Below are 22,858 nucleotides of genomic sequence, written 5' to 3'. Positions count from 1 at the left end.
TACTCCAGAGGGGGTATCTTCCTCTGCGTGTGCACTTGCCATACACAACTGAAAAATAGCATGGTGAGGGCCATTTTCGGGATGACGCCCGGATATGCAGTAGCTGTTCTGAGTTGTCCAGCATTTCAACCTGCACATCTTCTTGGGACAAAATCCAAATTTGACCATTGATGTTTGTAACATCCCAAAATTTTTTGCGACTTTTATGTTAATATGTCGATTGGAAATTTCATTTATGAAATTTAGTTGTTGCTACGTGATTGAGTTGAATATGTGGAATAAATTGTCATGGGTGATTTGGAATGAAGTGTTATTTATATTTTTTTATGAGGGAAATTAAATTAAATAAGATCATGCATGTTGTTCTAGCCAAATAGAGTGGCTATTTTCGCCCCCCCAATTATTGGAAACTATATTCTCTTTCTTGGATTTAATAAAATTGTTTTGAGATATTTATCCAAATTAAATCCAAAACAAACTATTCCAAACTTGTACTACATGAATTTCGAACCCTAGCCTATTCTTGAGGGATTTCAAAAAAATCCCCTAATTTAATTAGAAGGATGGATTATTTCTTTGATTTAATTGGTACCTTGTTGATTCCCTTCATTATTTTAAATCCAATTAAATCTTGTCACATTTTGTTCCTCACCATAATTTGATTAATATTCGAATTATTCCCTTGTGGGAATAATACCCAAACCTTCGGCGCCTTTGATTAAGAAGGAAATAATATTTATTTCCCTGCTTTGTGGATATCCTTCTATTCAAATAAATACCAAATTAATACCTAAGTCAAATTAATTGGGGATGTGAATATTTTCCTTATATTGTGCTCTCCATATCACACGCCCCTTATGCTTCGAATTTCCTTGTGGAAATTTATTTATTTGTTACCTATTTTATGAGAGTCTTTTCCTATAAGGAAATTACCAAATTTAAATCCTATTCTTATTTAATTGAGGATTTAAATAATTTTCCTTTCGGCCCATCCCTCGTTATTTCCTACTTGGAGATTTAATTTACTTTTTTCCCTTATTTATGGAATAGTCATTGTTTTATTTCCTAAATTGTGAATCTATTTCTCCCCTAGTAAATACCAAATAAATTCCTTATTAATTTCCCAGCCAACTTTTCGAAAATTGCCTTTCTTTTAATTGTGGGATTTTATTATTGGCCTCTATTTTATTCCTCCACAATTAATTAATTTTGTGGGTTTAAACCTAGGACTATATAATCACATAAACTAAACCCTAGCCCCCATTCCTGCTCATTTTTGGTCCCTCTTCCTCGTCCGCCCTCTCTTCACACGCCTCCCTCTCCTCCCTCTCTTTGTCCTCTCCAAATTTCCTTCCATCCTTGTTCTTGCACCCATTGGAGTTGGATTTTCAAGAGTTCCCGACGAATCGCATAAATACTTGCTTCTACCGTTTAATTTTTTATTCTATTTGTGTTTTGTATGAGAAGAATTGTAATTATGCAATTTTGAATGAATATGTATGAAGTTTTAATGAATCATTGGTGAATGATGTGTGATAATATGAGAACATGATTGTGAGAGCCTTTTTAAGCATGATTGTGTGTGGGAAGCATGAAAAATTTTGTTTGGATGAATGAGGAAGAAACCCTAATTTCGAAATTGTGAAACCTGAAAACTGTGGTGTTCGGACAGTGGATTACGACATGTGTTTGACTGACCAAACGACCTTATTTTAGTGCGATATTTTTACTGGGTAAACTTCAAGGTGTTTTCTATGTTGTGTGTAAATTTTAGCCCCCTTTTGACGAAAGATGAAATTTTAATAAATTTTGAAGTCGACTGCACAATTCTGCCAGAAACTTGTATTCTCGCCCAGAAAGTTTCGTTTTCCATCTGACCGACCAAATGGCCTCATTTTGATGTGAATTTTGAACTGGATAAACTTTAATGTGTCTACTGTGTTGTGACCAAATTTTAGCTTCAGATGAGGTCGGATTTTTACAAACCAACTGCGCAGTTCTGCCAGATTTGTTGGTACGTTAAAATATCATTTGTTGCCAAGTTGGGTGAATTATATGATGCATGTATGATTAAGGAATGTATCCTATGACGTGATTATGTGTGATACGTTGAGAAATATTATGGAATGTTTTCCTAATGTTGATGAATGTTGGGATCGGTAATTTAATAGAACGATGAAAGGAACGATAGGACATGCATGATAATGTGAATTGATGGAAGGCTGAATTGTGTTGTGATGTTGGCAAGGGTTATTCTATGTACGTGAGCACAAGGAACCAGGGTTGCCTCAAGTTGGATATTGATTTGTTTAATCAAAAGAGGTGGGCTTTCTTTTACAAATCTTTTTATTTTCCGAAAATATGATGTGGTGTTATAAGGGTGGTTTAATTTGTTATGTCATGCCATGTTGTTTTTATTTGTGAGACTGTTTCCTGATGCCTAGTTCGTCTGAGCTTGCTCCGTTAGGCTATATGACTGTGTTGTGAAACGAATTCGGGTCTGAGTAGGGCCGCAAACCCTATCAGGTTGTGTACACTGGTGGGATCGTGAGCCGTCCTTGCTAGTCGGCCGGTCTCGTGGGCGAATAGTGTGGCCACACTTTCGTCGCACCGTGATATGATGATTATGATTGATGGATTTATGAGAAAGTGGGGAGATTGACTGTCTGGCCAGACTTTGAATATTTTTGTGTTCTCGTGATATTTCTTAACTACATGTAAAACACGAGATCACTGGTATGGATGACATAACTGTATAAAATGTTTTTGGCATAAGCTCATTGAATACAACAAGTACTCAACCCTGCATGTGTTTTCCCTATGTGCAGGTTGAGCGGGATGTTGCGGTGGATGTTGAGTCGGCCTAGGAAATGTTGGATGCGTTGTGTCTTCATACATAGGCGTTATCCTTTACTCTCTTTGAAACCTTATCTCCGCTGCTATATTTTTGAACTATGCCGCAAGACCTTATTTTATTTCGTACTGTTTTTTAGCATGTCCATTTGTGTTAGGCTTTAGCCCGATGTTTACCTTGTTACTCTAAAATGGTTTTTCGTAAACTAAACCAAATGCTTTCTTTTGGAAGTTAATTGGATTTTGATATTTATTTTCCCTGCTGCTACTTTTAAAAAAAAAATCATTTGCTAAAAGTCTTCGCTAATTAATAATAAATTTAAAACATTCAGTTTCTTTAAACTAAAAATTCGTTGTTTAACTTTTAATGAACTAAAATATATTTCTTTAAAGCTAATTAAGTTTTACATATTAACTGTTATCCTTAAATGTTGTCTTTATTGCTATCCCTTGGTCACGATCGCCTCGTTTATAGTACCCCTAGTATGGTCGGTTGTGATAAATTCAAAGAAGTGGTGTTTTGATAACAACGATTACCCACAACGATACTAACTTGTGTTTTAGATCAATATGCCACCAAGACGTAGACGCGGTCCACGAGTGGAGAACAATGTGGGGGAACAGACAGAGGGAAGTGTCGGGAATCCACCCCCGCCTCCACAACCACCTCTACCCCAACCAAACGAAAGGGAATACATCAAGGCCTTTCGAAAAGACAACCACCCAAGTTTGATGGGTTGGGAGAGCCCCCGAAGGCGGAGGCATGGGTACGCGACCTTGAGTGTATCTTTGACTTTATGGGATGCACTGATAAGGAACGTCTGGCATGCGTGACTTATCAACTGACAGGGCCTGCTGAGTTTTGGTGGGAAACTAAGAGGAGAACCATGGACCCCGCTCGCCGTGAGGCACTTACTTGGGAAGAGTTTAAGGAGGAAGTGTACAACAAGTATGTTCCCATGAGTTATCGGCGATCGAAAGTAGTAGAGCGCCACACCTTAAAACAAGAAAACATGACGGTCACGGAGTACGACCGCGCCCTATGTGAGATGACCCGTTATGTGCCAGAATTGGTGGACACAGACGAGAAGATGGCGGCGAAGTTTCGTTCTGGCCTTAGACCCGAGATAAGGGTAGCTGTGGCCAGCCGCAGGGGAATTCCTTATTCCGAGATGTTGGGCTGCGCCTTAGATGTGGAGGAAGCACTGCCCAAGAACGAGAGGGCAATAAATCCTACACCACCCGTACTCCCATTGAACTATCGAGACAATAGGAAGTGGGAAGGAAACCGAGCTCCTTTTGACAACAAGCGACGTTTTTCCACTTTTCGGCACCCGCAGAACCATGGCCGCCAAGTTGTGCCACATCAGAGGGGAAACCCACAGAGAACACCCTACTGTAATCAGTGCTCCAAGTATCATGTTGGGGAGTGCAGAGTTGGAGGCATTCGGTGTTATGCCTACGGTGGAAATGGGCACATGTCTCGAGAGTGCCCAAATAACAACAAAGGTGGAGCGAAGAATGGGCAAGGACAGAGGCCACCGCAACAGCCACAACCGATCCGACAAGTGGCCCCACAACAAGCAAGGGCGTATGCACTGAAAGGAAATCAAGTGCAAGAGCAGCAGGCCAACAAGGGCAAGGAGAATTTGGCAGGTATGGGAAAGCTCCAACAACTACCTATTATCGTGTTGTTTGATACGGGTGCTTCGCATTCTTTTATTTCGATGTCATGTGTGAATTCCTTAGAACTCGTTATTGCTAAACTTGACTTGGGTTTGAGGGTGTCGTAACCTGTTGGAGGGTTAATTGATATTGTGCAAACTTGCTCGAACATAGAGTTTACGTTATGAGAATTAGGAGTAGTGGCCCAACTTTTTCACGTTATACCTTTGGAAAACGTAGACATAATTTTGGGAATGGATTGGCTTACCGAGAACCACGCAACGATTCACTGTAAAGAGAGACAGATTTCTTTTAAAGCCCCGGGCAAAGAGCCGACTATCTTATATGGGATCTCCATGAACCGACGAACCTCCATAATCTCCGCATTGCAAGCAACCAAGATGATAAGAAAAGGCTGTCCGGCGTATCTTGTGTACTTGAACGGAGAGGAAAAGAAGGATTTGAAAGTGGAAGACGTGGCAGTAGTACGAGAATTTCCCGAGGTGTTTCCTGAACCTTTGCCTGGACCACCACCCGACAGACAATTAGAGTTCACTATTGATTTGGAACCAGGGTCTGCGCCAGTGTTGCAAGATTCAGTTGCAAGAACGGTTAGACTTGAGTTTTATTCGACCTAATGTGTCACCATGGGCAGCGCCAGTGTTGTTCGTTAAGAAAAAGGATAGAACGATGAGGATGTGCATCGACTATCATGAGCTCAACAAGATGACCTTGAAGAATAAGTACCCACTGCCGAGGATTGATGATTTGTTTGACCAACTTCGAGGAGCGGGCGTATTTTCAAAAATGGACTTGAGGTCGGGATATCATCAACTAAAGGTCTGACGCGAGGATCTGCCTAAGACTGCTTTTAGCACCTGTTATGGCCATTATGAATTCGTCGTGATGCCATTTGGGCTGACCAACGCCCCGACCGTCTTCATGGACTTGATGAACCGAGTTTTACACGAGTATCTTGACAAGTTTGTGTTAGTCTTCATCGATGATGTTTTAGTATACTCGAAGAATGAGGAGGAACATGGAGGGCATCTGCAAACGGTGTTGGAAACGTTACGAAGGGAGAAGCTTTATGCCAAGTTTAGTAAGTGTGAATTTTGGTTGACTCGAGTGAACTTTCTTGGTCATATCGTGACGGCAAATGGGATTCAAGTAGACCCTGCAAAGGTCGAGGCTGTGCAAAATTGGAAATTGCCAAAAACGCCGAGTGTAATCCACAGTTTCTTGGGATTGGCGGGATACTACCGACGCTTCATCGAGGGATTCTCTAAAATCGCAAGACCAATGACTCAATTGTTGAAGAAAGGAATCAAAGTGGTTTGGACGCCGGAATGCGAGGCGAGTTTCCAACTGTTGAAAGAAAAGTTGACCACAACACCTGTTCTAGCGGTGCCGGCAGCCGACAAGGACTTCGTCCTCTATACTGATGCATCAAAAGTAGGACTTGGATGTGTGTTAATGCAAGATGGGAAAGTGATAGCATATGCTTACCGACAGTTGAGACCCAATGAGCTGAATTTTCTGACCCATGATTTGGAACTAGCAGCAGGCAGTAGTGCACGCACTGAAAATTTGGAGACACCATCTCTATGGAGTGAGATGCGAGATATATACGAATCACAAGAGTCTCAAGTATTTCTTCGAGCAGAAGGAGCTAAACATGCGACAGCGACGTTGGTTAGAGATCGTGAAAGATTATGACTGCGGTATTCACTATCATCCGGGCAAGGCGAACGTAGTAGCCGGTGCTTTGAGTAGGAAAAACCAACCGCAATTGGTTTATTTCATAACGCAAGAGGAAGCGTTGATTTGCGAATTCGACAGAATGCGATTGGAAATAGTGAAAGCGCCCGAGACAGTAGGAGGAAGAATCGCGACGCTAGTGATTGAGCCAGATTTGAGAACCAAGCTCATAGAAGCGCAACGACGTGATGAGAAGTTGGAAGAATTACGTGTGAAGGTGAGAGCCGTGAAGCTTGATCATTACCATGAGGAGGCGGATAATGCCTTGACGTACGAAGGACGATTGTGTGTGCCAAGCGATGAGGCGCTAAAAGATGAGATTTGAGTGAAGCGCACGACACGCCTTACATTGCTCACCCCGAAAGCAAGAAGATGTATCGAGATTTGAAGCAACATTTTTGGTGGAACGGAAGGTAAGGGGACGTAGCGTTGTATGTGGAGCGATGTCTAGCATGTCAACAAGTGAAGGCCTTACACGAACGACCATATGGGAAATTGCAACCACTTGAAATTCCTGAGTGGAAGTGGGAACATCTAGCTATGGATTTCGTGACGGGTTTGCCGAGGTCACAAGAGGGCAACACTGCGATATGGGTAATTATCGATCGACTTACTAAAAGTGCGCACTTCTTACCGATTAAGATTACTTATGGAGCTGACAAGTTAGCTAAACTCTACGTGAGTGAGATTGTACATTTACATGGAGTGTGAAGTTCCTTTTTTGAGCCTGCCTCTCGACTCTAATGTCGAATGACTAGACTCAGGAGTAAGCAAGTGTGCACATTTAAGAATTAATGCAAGGCTCGGTCCAGACACAACGCTCCTTAAATCCACTGTATCACTGGGTCCAGGAACTCAAGAGAACTACAGTGTTTTTGTCGTTGGACACACTCGACTCCCCTTCAAAAATAAATCCCTCAACCCGAATACTATGAATTAGTATAGGGAAGTGGGGTCGATCCCATAGAGATGGATTCGCAGGGTAGTGCTAAGAGACTATGGAAACAAACGGCTGCTGCCACGCAAAGGGGTTGAGATTTTAACTACCACTAGATCTAGGCAAGAAATGTAAACGCTAGACCTAGGACACAGAAAACTTACTGGAATCAGACATCAAATCCGAAAGACACAATCACTTCCTTGACTGAGTAAATAACTAACTGATTGAGACTAGGCAGAAAGAATAAAACAGCGGGGAACATGATTCCAAATATAGCAAGTAAAAAGCTGCAGATAACAGATCAGCTCCAGCTAGCTTCGCATGCAAAGTTCCTAACAGATTCAGAAACGCAAATGCAGAACACAGAGCATACTCCCAGATTCGATCAGAATATAGAAATTGAGATGCCGGAAACTTGCTACGAATCGGAAATAAACCAGATCTACGTAAACTAGGCGGAATGAAATGAAAACACGTAAGCTAGGCATGAAATTTAAACACTCCTGCTCAGAATCACGTCGGACGCTTAATCCACTCCGGATCCAAGCAATCCAAACTCAACAATCAACTAAATCAACTCCATAACTCCGATTCTAACAGATCTGCTCCGATCACCGCCAAATTCAATCAATCAAGAACAATCTGCAAACAAATCACAAACTCCAGCAAAACCCAACCTCCGATTCATCCAAAAACAGAACCATTCTTCAGATCCAAACGAAAAATATCAGCAAATAATCAGAAACCAACTGCAAAAAATATAAACAACTCCGACAATCCAACTCGACATCAAGCGAACTCAACCAGCAAACCAGAAATGAACACAATAGACATAAGCGAAAGTAAAAATCCGGAATAAAACCGGAAATATTGGTTAACAAAAGAAAACCGAGCTTCGAACAGCGAAGCTCGGCGGAATCAGTGTAAATAGCAACGGAAATGTAAATTGTTTCTTCGCCCTTGAACTAGGACGGTGTTACAACCCTCGAACCGCTCTTGGAAAGCTAAAACGTGAACCCCAGCCATGTGCTAACTGGAATCTCTCGCGAATTTGGAGTCAAGTGTGTGGAAAGGTGAATCGAGCAAGGGGCTGTTAGTGAGGCCTCCACCCGAGAAGGTCCCTCCAGCCTGCATGCTTCTCCCTTTTATAGATGCGGACATAGCCTTCTAGAGTTTTCGTAGAAATCCCTATTCTACCCTTCAACTCCGAGGCTTCCTCCGTCTAGCAATTTTCTTCCAATTGTTCACCCTTTCGCCAGTTTCCTAGGACCATGCAAGCGTCCTCTTCTTTTCCTGGATCTGGCGAAAAACTTCACATACCTGACTTAATTCAATGCGTTAGACCCAGTAATTTCATGAAATGAACCCCTAGACCGATGCATGAAATTAGCCTTATCAAACTGCTCACACTTAAACCATGCTTGTCCTCAAGTATGAAAGACAAGAAAATAGGAATAAGGCGAATTTCAATGCATGGTTACCAAGTAAAACTTTAAAAAATGAAAACAAAACAAACTCCTAGACCTAAGCAACTACGGACTTAGAAAAGAAAATAACACAAAGAACACAACAAAACAAACAAGCATGAACTAGTTTCGAATTTTTAAGCTACTATCCCCACAAGTTTAAGTTCAATCTGATCGATTACAGTCTTCAAATCTTCCCCCTTCCTTCGTCTGCCTAAACGGTCTGTCAGTTAGTCAAGATAGCCTATTGATTTCCCATCTGTTAGGTTTGCTCGATCACTCATTCCTCACCAGGGATGTTAGGATCAAAAACGCTCCAAAGTTAGAGTTATACCACTGATGCGTCGGGTTATGAGAGTTTTCTCCCTATTCTTCCTCCTTTTCCTATGAATTTCCCTGGGCCAGGCTTACGATTTTTTTTTTTTTTTTTTTTTTCTCTTCCTCATTTTTCTGTATTACAACCCCTTTCCCCTGGACTTCGTCCAGCTTATTCCTCCTATTTTTTTTTTTTCCCCTGGACTTCGTCCAGCTTATTCCTCCTTAACCCATTTTTTTTCTCCTTCATACTCTACTCCCTAAGCATCAAGTGATAGCCCATTGTTTCATGTTAGCTCTAAAAGTGTTTAGGCTTATAACTCTCTTTATAGTAGGGCTGTACAGCTAGGTTATCTAAGGCGTTTTCCATCGTCCTAACTTCATTCAGATCGCATTCGGCTTATTAAGGAAGAAAGTGTCAAAGTTGATCTGCTTTCTCTCTTCAATCACTCTTACTAAGGGGATCTTGCCTTATTATCTAGCTAGCTCATGCGAAGCACACATCCTAAGACACAAAAACGATACTTACTCCCCCCCCTCCCGCTTCACTCAAGCTTGTCCCCAAGCCATCGTAGTGAAGGGGGGAAAAGGGAAGTACTAACAGCAGACTGATAAAGCAAACAACAACAAACACAAATACAGAGCAAAACTTCTCACACTTAGACCGAGCATCGGGCTAAGTGGGAGAAGGCGCAACAAACAAACTAAGGCATGCAAAAAAAAAAAAAACAAAACACCCCCTTCTCATACTTAGACCAAAAGTTGGGCTAAGTGTAAGAAAGGCAACACATATGTACAATTACAGAGCATGCTGGCATATAAGAACACAAACAAAAAGGAAAATAAAATAAAAAAAAAATAAGGGTTACTTGGCTCCGTGGGGGGTTCAATTCGGGGTCTGGCCCCCGCGAGGGCCAGACTTTGGTGGCGCTGTCTGGTGGGTCACCTTAGCTTTCTTTCTGGCTGGCAACTCCGGCTTCTCTTGTCGTTCTTCTGTCGGGCGGGGTACGGCTGTCTTCAATATCACGGGCCGAGAGGGAGATGGAGTAGTCTGGGGCCTCGGGGCATGCGGTGGCTTCTGCGCAGTCAGACTTCCTTGACCTGGCGTTGTAGAATCGCCGCTAGGCTTCGGAAGTTCCTTCGGTGTCTCTGGGAACCTTGCTCTAAGCCACTTTGTCATTGCCATCATCAACTCAACACCTTCCGTCATCTTTTCAGTACATCTGGTCGATGTCGCCACAAGATCAGACATGCGCCCCTTGAGGGTCACCATTTCCTCCCTAACCTTCCGAACTTCTACTCTTATTTCTTCCATCTCCGTTCGTACTCTGGCGACTTCCTTCCTCACTTTCTCAGCCTCACTACTATCCTTCCCTTTACCCCGCAGGGACACAATTTCATTCCGAACCATCTTCATTTCTGACCTCATCCAACCAACCTCCTTTCGCACTTCCTCTACTTCTATCCTGGCTCCTGCTTCCAAACCAGTAGTATTCTTCACTTCCACCACATCGGATTCCTGTTTCACCTGAGTCTCTGACTGCCCAACCTCGTAAAAGCATACTTCCCTTCCGCGTGCGATCAGCAACCCTTTATTGAAAAAATAATCCATGTTAAAAACCTCAGGGGGCGAACACGTCTTTACCTCTCTGCAGATAAGCTCCGAGCAAGTGGCACGTGTATAGGTGCCGGGAAGGATTTGCAGTCACTTGATGGCAGGCTTGGGCTATCCAGTAGCCCAAGTGAACTCTTACCCCCGTAGCCATGCACCATGTGAAGTACAGATCGGCGGTAGTCAGAGCGTTGTTGGCTGTGCCCATTAAATTGTAACTAATAAAAGTCTGGGCAAACCTCAGGACCCTATTTTCGATGTGGTGTGCCTTCGAAAAGCTTGTTTTAAACTGACCCACCCTCGGGTGAGTCAAGAACTCCCATGCGCTTTGCGCTTTGAATCCCGGCGTCATTTTCGGGGGACCAATCATCCTCTCGCTCCACAGGCCTTCATCGTCCTCCGTTCGCGTCTGCAAACCCATCCGCAAGGTCCATTCCCGGATGCTCATCGTATGTTCCTCACTGAAAAGTCTGAAATGAATGGAGTCGGCATCCAAATCGGTAGTGGACTTAAATCGGAAGGTGGAAAAGAATTCTCGGGCCAGGTCAATCGGAACCTCGGTAGTACTGTGCTTGAGCAACCAATCGAAGCCTATTGCATCGATATAAGTCCGGAATTCATCGTTGCAAGCAATCGTTTTGAGCTCCGATGAGCTATACATCTTTCCGGACATAGCGACCTTCCCCTCAGTACTCTTCTCCTTATAAATGGCCGTGCGCTTTGGGTCGTCAAACGTCCTCATTTCATCTAGCAAGCTGTTTGTTATCCACACTTCGGTTGGCTCAAAGTTGAATTCCTCTTCTTGTTCCTCTTCCGAGTTGCTAGACTCAGAAGGGCTCTCGGTTTCTGCGGCATATGGCACCTTAGCTGCCGGCGGAAGTGTGGATTCAGTAGAGTTCCCTCTCGCCTTCTTGGTCGAGGAAGGAGCAATTTGTTTCCCCTTCCTTTTCTTCTCAGCCGCTTGGCGACGTTTCTCCTCATCACTCTCCCCCCTGCCAGGTCTGGGAGAGTTCACCTGTTCAGAAGCTGCGGTCTCTGGACCCAGCAATTCTTCCTCCGTCGGCTCCACAGTTTCATCAATCTCATCAATGAGGCTCCGGCGAGCCCGCCTCCTAGCATCTCTGGGGTTGACCGGTGAGTCGGTCTCCTCTGGGATCTCGGTCAGATCCACAATCAACTTCACCCCGGCGTCAGCGGGTTCCTGGCTAATTTCAGAATCGAGGGCTTCTCCCTCCTTGGACAACAATGGGGTTGCCCCCGAGATGTAAACAGGGGTCTCTACCCCCTCAAATCCTTCTCCGACGTGGGCTTCAGTACCCACTGGTTTCTCAGGGGTATCCCCCTCCACATCTTGTTCAGAATTTAAGGCCTCGTCGTCCCCACCTTCACCAACTATAGGGGCTTCCCCCCCACAGATTCTTCCAAAACAGGGGTTTCCCCCTCAGTTGCAGAGTCTAATCTTGGTTCGCACATAGCCAACAATTCCAACCCTGTGACCAAATCTGAGTCGTCTTCACGATTCCCTGCGGTGGTTGGTTCCGGGCTAGGGGTCGTGGATTCTTGAATGTCCTCCGGTTGTGTGGTGGTCTCCGGAGCAACTGTCTCCTCTGGTACGGCAGTGGGTTCCGGAATGGCGATGGCTTCTTGAACGGTTTCAGGTTCGGCGACGGGTTCTGAGATGGTCTCCGGTTGTGGTACACTAGAAGACGGAGCAGCTTGTACGGATTTACCCATTGCGGTTGCAAACATGGCGAATGCCTCCATCGCCTTCTCCGCACCCCCAAATTTCTGGAATAGCTCAGCCATAAACGCCGCCGCCCCAGAGTCGGCGGACCCTGAGGTGCTTCCGGTTCCTTGTTTGTTTTCCATGGATGTTGTTTTGGGGAATTTTTGTAAAGAATTTGGGGCGGAATTAGCAAATTAGGGTTAGAGAGAGTAAAAGGGGAGAGGAAATTGGGGATTTTTGTGTTTGTGAATATTAGAGAGAGAATAGGTAATGAGAAATAAAAAGGCAAAACGATTATAGTGTAGGCATGAGAGAGGACGTTTTGGCAGGCGGTTGCAGGTGATGACGCTTGCGACCGTACGCCTCCCCATAAAGTGCCTTTTGAAATCCGAACCGGTGCCAACTCCCTCCAAAATTTTTACTCCACAACTCCTTACCCTTGTGAATTCCTTCTGCAAAATCACACTTAGAGAAAAAACATTAAACTAAAAATTGAAACGACAGACTCCCCGGGTCTAGGGTATGACAGTATCAAAAACATTCCTTAAGGAGTCTGGTATTTCGAAAATATTTTTGGAAGATTATTTTTTTCTGATTTGTTTGGGTTTTTCTTGATTTAAAGAAGGTGATTGAATATTTACAATTTATGTTCAAGTGTTCCCAAGATTCCCTAGGTCAGGTCATGCTAAAACTTCTTGGATGCTGGACCTAGGAAATTTCTAAGAACACTCACTTCCCAGATCTATTAGGCGATATCATGGAGTGCGCGTAGTGGCATTTCATCCACTACACACATCTCCGAGCTATCCCTAAATACCTTTACCCTATGACCGTTAACAAGAAAAGGAGTAGAGTTTGAAGAACTTCCCTGGATTTCTACAGCTCCATTTGCACGCAGACTCACAACAGTGTATGGCCCAATCCATTTGGACTTTAACTTACCAGGCATTAGCTTGAGCCGGGATTCGAATAGAAGAACCTTCTGCCCGACTTGCAATTCCTTGACCCGGAGGTTCTTGTCATGCCAGAGTCTCGTTTTCTCTTTGTACCACATCGCCGATTCATATGACTCCAGCCTTAGCTCCTCCAACTCCTGCAGCTGCAATTTCATCTCTTCCTCGCAGGATTCGGGTCTCATGTTTATCTCCTTGACCGCCCAATATGCTCGGTGTTCTACTCCCACGGGCAAGTGACACATTTTGCCGAACACAAGCCTATATGGTGACATCCCAATAGGCGTCTTGTATGCCGTCCGGTAAGCCCATAGTGCGTCTCCAAGCCTCTTACTCCAGTCTTTCCTGGACGGATTAACCGTCTTTTCCAGTATCGCCTCTATTTCTCTGTTGGATATTTCCGCCTGGCCGTTGGATTGAGGATGATAAGGTGTAGACAGTCTGTGGTGGACACCATATTTTCTCATCAGAGCTTCAATAGTCCGGTTGCGGAAGTGCATCCCATTGTCAGATATTATAGCTCTGGGCACTCCGTACCTGTTGAAAATGTTAGCTCTAAGAAACTTTGCTACCTCCTTAGCTTCACACGAGGTGGTTGCTTTTGCCTCTATCCACTTTGACGCATAATGCACTGCCACAAGTATGTAAGTGTTCCCGTATGAAGATGGAAATGGACCCATGAAGTCCATCCCCCAAACATCGAAGATCTCACACACAATCACTGGAACTTGCGGCATCTCATCCCTCCTGGATATTCCCCCGGTCTGTTGACACCTCTCACAATTCTGACAAAACACAAACGCATCCCTATGCAATGTAGGCCAGTAAAAACCACTGTCTAATACCTTCCTTGCGGTCTTCCTAGGTCCAAAGTGACCTCTACAAGCTAGGGCATGGCAATGATTCAACACATCCCTCTGTTCCCACTCCGGGATACACCTCCGGATTACTTGGTCGGCTCCCATTCGCCACAAGTACGGGTCATCCCAGAAATAGTACTTGGCTTCGCTCTTCAATTTCATCTTCTGGGCCCGGGAGATTACTTGCGAACTGGGCACTTCTCCAGTGACTAAGTAATTCGCCAGGTCTGCGAACCATGGCTCAGCGTTTTGATGGCATTTCCCTTTTTCGACATCCCCTGGACCTGTTAACTCCATAACCTCCTCCCAGCTGATAGGTTGAAGAATTTTTTTCACGTAGTACAAATGTTCCTCAGGGAATGCATCCGGTATTGCTTCCTCGGTCTCCCCTTGAAATATCCTGCTCAGATGATCGGCTACTTTATTTTCAGTTCCCTTTTTATCTCTAACTTCCCAATCGAATTCTTGCAAAAGCAACACCCAACGGATTAATCTCGACTTGGATTCTTTCTTCGCCAGCAAGTACTTTATTGCAGCGTGATCAGTGAAGACTATCACCCTCGACCCAAGCAAATATGGTCGGAATTTTTCAAAAGAGTACACGACTGCCAACATTTCCTTCTCCGTGGTGTCATAGTTTTTCTGGGCCAGGTTGAGCGTTTTTGATGCATAGAAAATTACGTAACTTTTTCCGTCAACTCTTTGACCTAGCACCGCCCCTACTGCATAGTCACTCGCGTCGCACATTATTTCAAATGGCAAACTCCAATCGGGTGCTCGGATAATGGGAGCCGATACTAGTCTATCTTTCAGTAGTTTAAAAGCCTTTATGCACTCCTCATTGAAAACAAACTCAACATCATTGTGCAGCAAATGAGTGAGTGGCTGAACAATCTTCGCAAAATCCTTTATGAATCTTCTATAAAATCCTGCGTGCCCTAGGAATCCTCTTACCTCCTTCTGGTTCGTCGGGTAAGGCAGTTTTGATATCACCTCAATCTTTGCCTGGTCTACCTGTATACCTTTTTCCGAGACTACGTGCCCTAGGACAATTCCCTCAGGGACCATAAAGTGGCATTTCTCGAAGTTCAAAACCAAATGTTTTTCCTGGCACCTTCTCAATACTCTATCCAAACTAGCCAAACATGAGTCAAATGAATTCCCGTACACAGTGAAGTCGTCCATAAAAATCTCGATGCAGTCCTCCAAAAGATCCGAGAAGATACTCATCATACACCGCTGAAAAGTGCCTGGCGCATTGCACAGGCCAAACGGCATCCTCCTGTAAGCATACGTGCCGAAAGGACACGTGAAAGTTGTCTTCTCCTGGTCCTCGGGATCCACATAGATTTGAAAATACCCACTATACCCGTCTAGGAAACAGAAATATTGCTTGCCCGCCAGCCTTTCCAGCATTCTTGGTCGCTTCATTTAACTTCCTATAATCGATGCACATCCTCCACCCAGTGACTAGTCTGGTGGGCACCAATTCATTCTTGTCGTTCTTGACCACCTGTATTCCTGACTTCTTGGGTACCATATGGACTGGACTCACCCATTCACTGTCTGGTATGGAATAAATGATTCCTAGGGAGAGTAGTTTCAATACTTCCTTCAGCACTTCCTCCCTCATGTTAGGATTCAATTTGCGTTGAGGATCTCTGCAGGCTTTTGCTCCTTCCTCCAAAGGATGTGATGCATGCACAAATCTGGACTAATTCCTACCAGGTCAGAGAGTGTCCACCCAATAGCCTTCTTGTTTCTTCGGATTACCTTCAGCAGTTCCTCTTCTTGTCCTTCGGTCAAGCTGCTGTTGATAATAACAGGGAAAGTTTCGTTCTCCTCTATATAAGCATACTTTAGGCCTGGTGGAAGTGTTTTCAGCTCTTTCTTGGGAACATCTTTTTCCTGGGGCAAGGGATTTTTCTCTGTTTCTTCCGTAGTCATTCCCTTCCTCGACCCAGCAGAACCTTCCACACTCGCCACATACGGTGTCTTTCTTGACCTAACTAGTTCCGGATTTGCACAGAATTCCAGAATTGCTTCAGCTAACTCCTCATCAGATAACTCACTTGTGTTCATTGCTTGACACCAACTGGCTACCTCTCTATCAATGGCATGACTCATCTCGGAGTTCTCAATCTGTTCCTGCATTAATTTCGTCTCAAGGTATTCCTGGACCAAAGGGTTAATAACATCTATAGCATGCAGGTTTTCAACGTCAAGAGGTTTCTTCATTGCCTCATCTATACTGAATGTATATTTCTCCCCATTATAATCAAGGCAAATGGTTCCATCAAAAACATCAATGATAGTTTTAGCGGTACGTAGGAAAGGTCTCCCTAAAAGTACTCCGCCCGACTCAGCAGACTCATTATCACTCATCTTAATCACATGGAAATCAGCAGGGTACAAGAAGTCATGTACCCTGACTATCACATTCTCAAGCACCCCTTCAGGACAGATGCATGACCTATCCGCCAATTGAATCACAACTTTCGTATCTACCATGCCTACCCCAAGTAACTTCTTGTATATGGAAAGTGGTAACACGTTTATCGACGCACCTAAATCACACATAGCATGCTCGATTTTCACGTCACCAATAGAGATGGGTAAGGTGAACATACCTGGGTCATTGCATTTTGAAGGCATCTTCCTCTTCTGAATTACTGCGGAGACATTCTCGCCTATCAGAATTTTCCCACTGGGCCTAGCCTTCCCAGCTATAAATTCCTTGATGAACTTGCTAAAGACTGGCATCTTCAGGGCCTGTAAAAATGGCAGATTGATTTCCAACTTCCCAAAAATGTCCATGAAGTCTACCGGTTCTTCCTTCTGTTTCTTGGCTTCCCCCCGACTTGGAAAAGGTTTCAGTCGCTTCCCTGCTCCGGTAGAACTTTCAGCTGATAACTCTCCAGTTTCTTTTCCCACTACCTCATCTTCCAACTCCGGCTCTGGGTCGAGGAAGAATGGTTCGGTCGGTCTTGGCAATTGTTTCTCCAAATCTTTTTCCTCAAGATCATCCTTGACCAAGGGACTTCCTCCCTCCAAGTGTCTGGGTCTGGGAGTTGTATCCTCTTTCTTCTTGCCTTCCTTAGGATCTGTCCCCTCCTTTGTTCTCACCACCGGTCCCTCATATCCTTTCCCGGACCTCAAGGTAATCTGACTTATATTAGCTCTATCAGGTGGCCTTACTGAGGCCGGAATTTTTCCTTCGTTTCCCCGCATGTCACTCAAAGAAGTGGCTATTTGGGACAGTTGCTTATCCAACATATCCATGGCTGCTTTCTGTTCTTGCTGAGCGTCTTGAAGCTTGTGCACTACGTCATTGTTCGATTGTAGGTTGTTTTGCATATGTTGCTGAGAACTGACGAGGTCGTGCACCATATCATCGATACTTTTTGGTGGTTTCGGGGGCTGACTGGGCCCTGGCCCTATACTCAGAGTTGGTCCACTCACTTGATTCTGACAAGCGTTTCCTTGACCGCCTGAAGAGTTATTGTATTGATTTCCTTGGCCCTGGTAATTGTTCTGAAAATTCCTTTGGTGTGGTGGTACACAAGAGTTCCCCTGATTGCTCTGATTTCTGTTTCCCCAGTTTGGGTGGTCTCCTTGGTTACGATTGATCCAGTTGCCCTGCCCTTCTTGATTCCTTCCTGACCAGTTACCTTGTCTTTCGGGCGGAGGTGCAAACTGCTGACTTTGTTGTGGTGCCAGCTGATTCTGTTCATTGTCAGTCCATCTGAAATTTGGATGGTTTCTCCAAGGCGCATCTCTCTGTCTCCCTGGATTCCAGCTCCCATCGGGATTCCAACTTCCCATTGCATTGACCTGGGCCTGATAATCTCCTTCCTGGGTCCCGTAATATTGTTGCATTTGATTATCTCCTGGACCAGGAGATTTCTCCTTCCCTTGTGAAGCCAGTGGAATCGTCTTTTCAATCGCGTTCAAAAGAGCCTTCTCGAGCCTATCAATCCTTGCTTCGACTTTGTCATCTTCTTGTTCTCTCACAGCATGCACCGATCCTCTTTTCACTGCATTCCTAGGGTTATCGTACGCCTTCTTAGCGTCAATCAACTTCCCTAGGATCTCTCTTGCCTCACTTCCCCTTTTTCTTGTGAAATTTCCCCCACTCGAGGAGTTCATTAAGTCCTTTGACTCGGGAGTTGCTCCTTCGTAAAACAGAGAGTAGGTCTCTGCCTCTATCATTCGGTGATTCGGGCATGCATCCAACAACCCCTTAAATCTCGACCAATACTGACTCAACGATTCATCGTAATCTTGCTTACACTCTAGTATTTCTTTCTTAAGTGCATTCGTCTTGTTGGATGGGAAGAAATAATCTAAGAATTCTAACTTGAAGTCCCTCCACGTGCGGATAGAATTCGGAGGCACCCTCAATAGCCACGTATTAGCTTCCCCCTTCAAGGTAAACGGAATCGCTCGTAGGCGATAATCCTCCTCTGTTGCATCATTCGGCCTCTTCTGAATACCACATAACTTACTGAATTCATTTAAGAACTCATACGGGCACTCATTTCTACGCCCAGAGAACGTCGGCAAGATGCCGAGTACGTTTGTCTTGATCTCGATAGTCCTCTGGCGTGGATTCATCACTATAGCTTGAGCTGGTTCTCCGTCTAAATGGGCAGTGAGAGAGCCGATTTCTGGATCTGGGTCTACCACCTGCGCCATGACTACTTCCTCTTCTTCCCCTGTTTCTGACTCTGTTTCTGATTCGGGTGGTGTTTCTGGATCTTCGCGTCCTGATGACGTCCAAGATTCGTCGCTAGTAAATTCACTCGGAAACGGGCCTCCCGTGGTGAACCCTGATCTGGTGGTCACAATAGAGACTGTATCCTTAACTTGCCAATCAAACTGACCGTGTTTCCACCCAGATGAGTTGCTCCAGTAGGTAGACCTTGAGCCTCTGCTCATAAACTGCAAACAAAAGAGAAAGAAAACAAATCAAAACTATTTACACCACAGACTCTGAACACTAACACTAAGCACGCCATCCATCCCCGGCAACGGCGCCATTTGAAGTTCCTTTTTTGGGCCTGCCTCTCGACTCTAATGTCGAATGACTAGACTCAGGAGTAAGCAAGTGTGCACATTTGAGAATTAATGCAAGGCTCGGTCCAGACACAACGCTCCTTAAATCCACTGGATCACTGGGTCCAGGAACTCAAGAGAACTACAGTGTTTTTGTCGTTGGACACACTCGACTCCCCTTCAAAAATAAATCCCTCAACCCGAATACTATGAATTAGTATAGGGAAGTGAGGTCGATCCCACAGAGATGGATTCGCAGAGTAGTGCTAAGAGACTATGGAAACAAACGGTTGCTGCCACGCAAAGGGGTTGAGATTTTAACTACCACTAGATCTAGGCAAGAAATGTAAACGCTAGACCTAGGACACAGAAAACTTACTGGAATCAGACATCAAATCCGAAAGACACAATCACTTCCTTGACTGAGTAAATAACTAACTGATTGAGACTAGGCAGAAAGAATAAAACAGCGGGGAACATGATTCCAAATATAGCAAGTACGGTAAAAAGTTGCAGATAACAGATCAGCTCCAGCTAGCTTCGCATGCAAAGTTCCTAACAGATTCAGAAACGCAAATGCAGAAAACAGAGCATACTCCCAGATTCGATCAGAATATAGAAATTGAGATGCCGGAAACTTGCTACGAATCGGAAATAAACCAGATCTACGTAAACTAGGCGGAATGAAATGAAAACACGTAAGCTAGGCATGAAATTTAAACACTCCTGCTCAGAATCACGTCGGACACTTAATCCACTCCGGATCCAAGCAATCCAAACTCAACAATCAACTAAATCAACTCCATAACTCCGATTCTAACAGATCTGCTCCGATCACCGCCAAATTCAATCAATCAAGAACAATCTGCAAACAAATCACAAACTCCAGCAAAACCCAACCTCCGATTCATCCAAAAACAGAACCATTCTTCAGATCCAAACGAAAAATATCAGCAAATAATCAGAAATCAACTGCAAAAAAAATAAACAACTCCGACAATCCAACTCGACATCAAGCGAACTCAACCAGCAAACCAGAAATGAACACAATAGACATAAGCGAAAGTAAAAATCCGGAATAAAACTGGAAATATTGGTTAACAAAAGAAAACCGAGCTTCGAACAGCGAAGCTCGGCGGAATCAGTGTAAATAGCAACGGAAATGTAAATTGTTTCTTCGCCCTTGAACTAGGACGGTGTTACAACCCTCGAACCACTCTTGGAAAGCTAAAACGTGAACCCTAGCCAAGTGCTAACTGGAAACTCTCGCGAATTTGGAGTCAAGTGTGTGGAAAGGTGAATCGAGCAAGGGGCTGTTAGTGAGGCCTCCACCCGAGAAGGTCCCTCCAGCCTGCATGCTTCTCCCTTTTATAGATGCTGACATAGCCTTCTAGAGTTTTTGTAGAAATCCCTATTCTACCCTTCAACTCCGAGGCTTCCTCCGTCTAGCAATTTTCTTCCAATTGTTCACCCTTTCGCCAGTTTCCTAGGACCATGCAAGCGTCCTCTTCTTTTCCTGGATCTGGCGAAAAACTTCACATACCTGACTTAATTCAATGCGTTAGACCCAGTAATTTCATGAAATGAACCCCTAGACCGATGCATGAAATTAGCCTTATCTGAGTGCCAAAGACCATTGTATCCGGCCGCGATACGAAGTTCACATCAAAGTTTTGGATGAGTTTGCAACGAGAATTGGGCACACAATTGAACTTCAGCACTGCTTATCACCCGCAATCGGATGGACAGTCAGAGAGGACGATTCAAAAGGTTGAGGATATGCTGCGAGCCGTTGTCTTAGATCAAAGGGAAAGTTGGGAAACTGTTCTACCGTTGGTTGAATTCGCCTACAACAATTGCTATCAAGCGACGATCGATACGGCTCGGTATGAAGCTTTGTATGGAAGGAAGTGTCAATCCCCACTCTATTGGGATGAAGTTGGCGAGAGGAAGATGTTAGGAACCGACGCTATAAGGGAAATGACCGAAATTGTGCATCAAATCCGCGCAGGGATCAAAGAAGCTCAAGAGAGGCAGAAGTCGTATGCTGACGTGCGTCGAACGGAAATCAAATTTGATGTCGGTGACAAAGTATTCTTGAAAGTATCCCCGACGAAAGGAGTTGTGAGGTTTGGAGTGAAGAGCAAGCTGAAACCACGTTTTGTAGGGTCGTACGAGATTATCGATGAAGTAGGTCCTGTAGTGTACCGTTTGACGTTACCTCCCAGTTTTGGGAATGTGCACAACGTGTTCCATGTGTTGCAGTTGCGCAAGTACGTGTTCGACACCAAGCATGTGATTCATCAAGAGGAAGTGATCCTGACCCCCGACATGAGCTATGAGGAAAGAGCCGAGACAATCCTAGATCGGAAGGTGCAAGAGTTGCGAAACAAGTCGATAGCATCCGTGAAAGTGTTGTGGAAACACCATGGTCCTGAGGAAGCCACGTGGGAGTTAGAAGATAGAATGAAAGAAAAATACCCCGAGTTGTTTATGTGAGACGGTCAAATTTCGGGATGAAATTTCTGTTAAGAGGGGAATGATGTAACATCCCAAAAATTTTTTGCGACTTTTATGTTAATATGTCGATTGGAAATTTCATTTATGAAATTTAATTGTTGCTACGTGATTGAGTTGACTATGTGAAATAAATTGTCATGGGTGATTTGGAATGAAGTGTTATTTATATTTTTTTATGAGGGAAATTAAATTAAATAAGATCATGCATGTTGTACAAGCCAAATAAAGTGGCTATTTTCGCCCCCCCCCCTAATTATTGGAAACTATATTCTCTTTCTCGGATTTAATAAAAAAATTTGGGATATTTATCCAAATTAAATCCAAAACAAACTATTCCAAACTTGTACTACATGCCCCTAGCCTATTCTTGAGGGATTTCGAAACAAATCCCCTAATTTAATTAGGAGGATGGATTATTCCATTGATTTAATTGGTACCTTGTTGATTCCCTTCATTATTTTAAATCCAATTAAATCTTGTCACATTTTGTTTCCTCGCAATAATTTGATTAATATTCGAATTATTCCCATGTGGGAATAATACCCAAACCTTCGGCGCCTTTGATTAAAAAGGAAATAATATTTGTTTCCCTGCTTTGTGGAAATCCTTCTATACAAATAAATACCAAATTAATACCTAAGTCAAATTAATTGGGGATGTGAATATTTTCCTTGTATTGTGCTCTCCATATCACACGCCCCTTATGCTTCGAATTTCCTTGTGAAAATTTATTTAACTGTTACCTATTTTATGGGAGTCTTTTCCTATAAAGAAATTACTAAATTTAAATCCTATTCTTTTTTAAATGAGGATTTAAATAATTTTCCTTGTGCACACCTTTAAAATTTTCGGCCCCTCCCTCATTATTTCCTACTTGGAGATTTAATTTACTTTGTTCCCTTGTTTATGGAATAGTCATTGTTTTATTTCCTAAATTGTGAATCTATTTCTCCCCAAGTAAATACCAAATAAATTCCTTTCGAAAATTGCCTTTATTTAAATTGTGGGATTTTATTATTGGCCTCTATTTTATTCCTACACAATTAATTAATTTTGTGGGATTAAACCTAGGACTATATAATCACATAAACTAAACCTTAGCCCCCATTCCTCCTCATTTTTCGTCCCT

General features: G+C 43.7%; 1 protein-coding gene across 1 annotated transcript; it reads left to right on the top strand.

Annotated features, from left to right (window-relative positions):
* Positions 1–3,650: 3,650 nt before the first annotated feature.
* On the top strand, positions 3,651–4,646 carry LOC121784244. Its single transcript, XM_042182405.1, has 2 exons — positions 3,651–4,509; positions 4,603–4,646. The coding sequence occupies exons 1-2, from the start codon at positions 3,651–3,653 to the stop codon at positions 4,644–4,646; spliced, it is 903 nt and encodes a 300-aa protein (XP_042038339.1).
* Positions 4,647–22,858: the final 18,212 nt, after the last annotated feature.

This window comes from Salvia splendens, chromosome 21 (genome assembly GCF_004379255.2).
Source record: "Salvia splendens isolate huo1 chromosome 21, SspV2, whole genome shotgun sequence".
Taxonomy (NCBI): Eukaryota; Viridiplantae; Streptophyta; class Magnoliopsida; order Lamiales; family Lamiaceae; genus Salvia; species Salvia splendens.
This window is presented reverse-complemented; position numbering and strand designations above follow the sequence as displayed.

Bases quoted from the DNA above. Each gene is read 5' to 3' on its own strand.
- LOC121784244 (XM_042182405.1), top strand. From the start codon at position 3,651: ATGGGATGCACTGATAAGGAACGTCTGGCATGCGTGACTTATCAACTG. The intron at 4,510-4,602 runs GTATGGGAAAGC...TGAATTCCTTAG, and splicing joins GGGCAAGGAGAATTTGGCAG to AACTCGTTATTGCTAAACTT.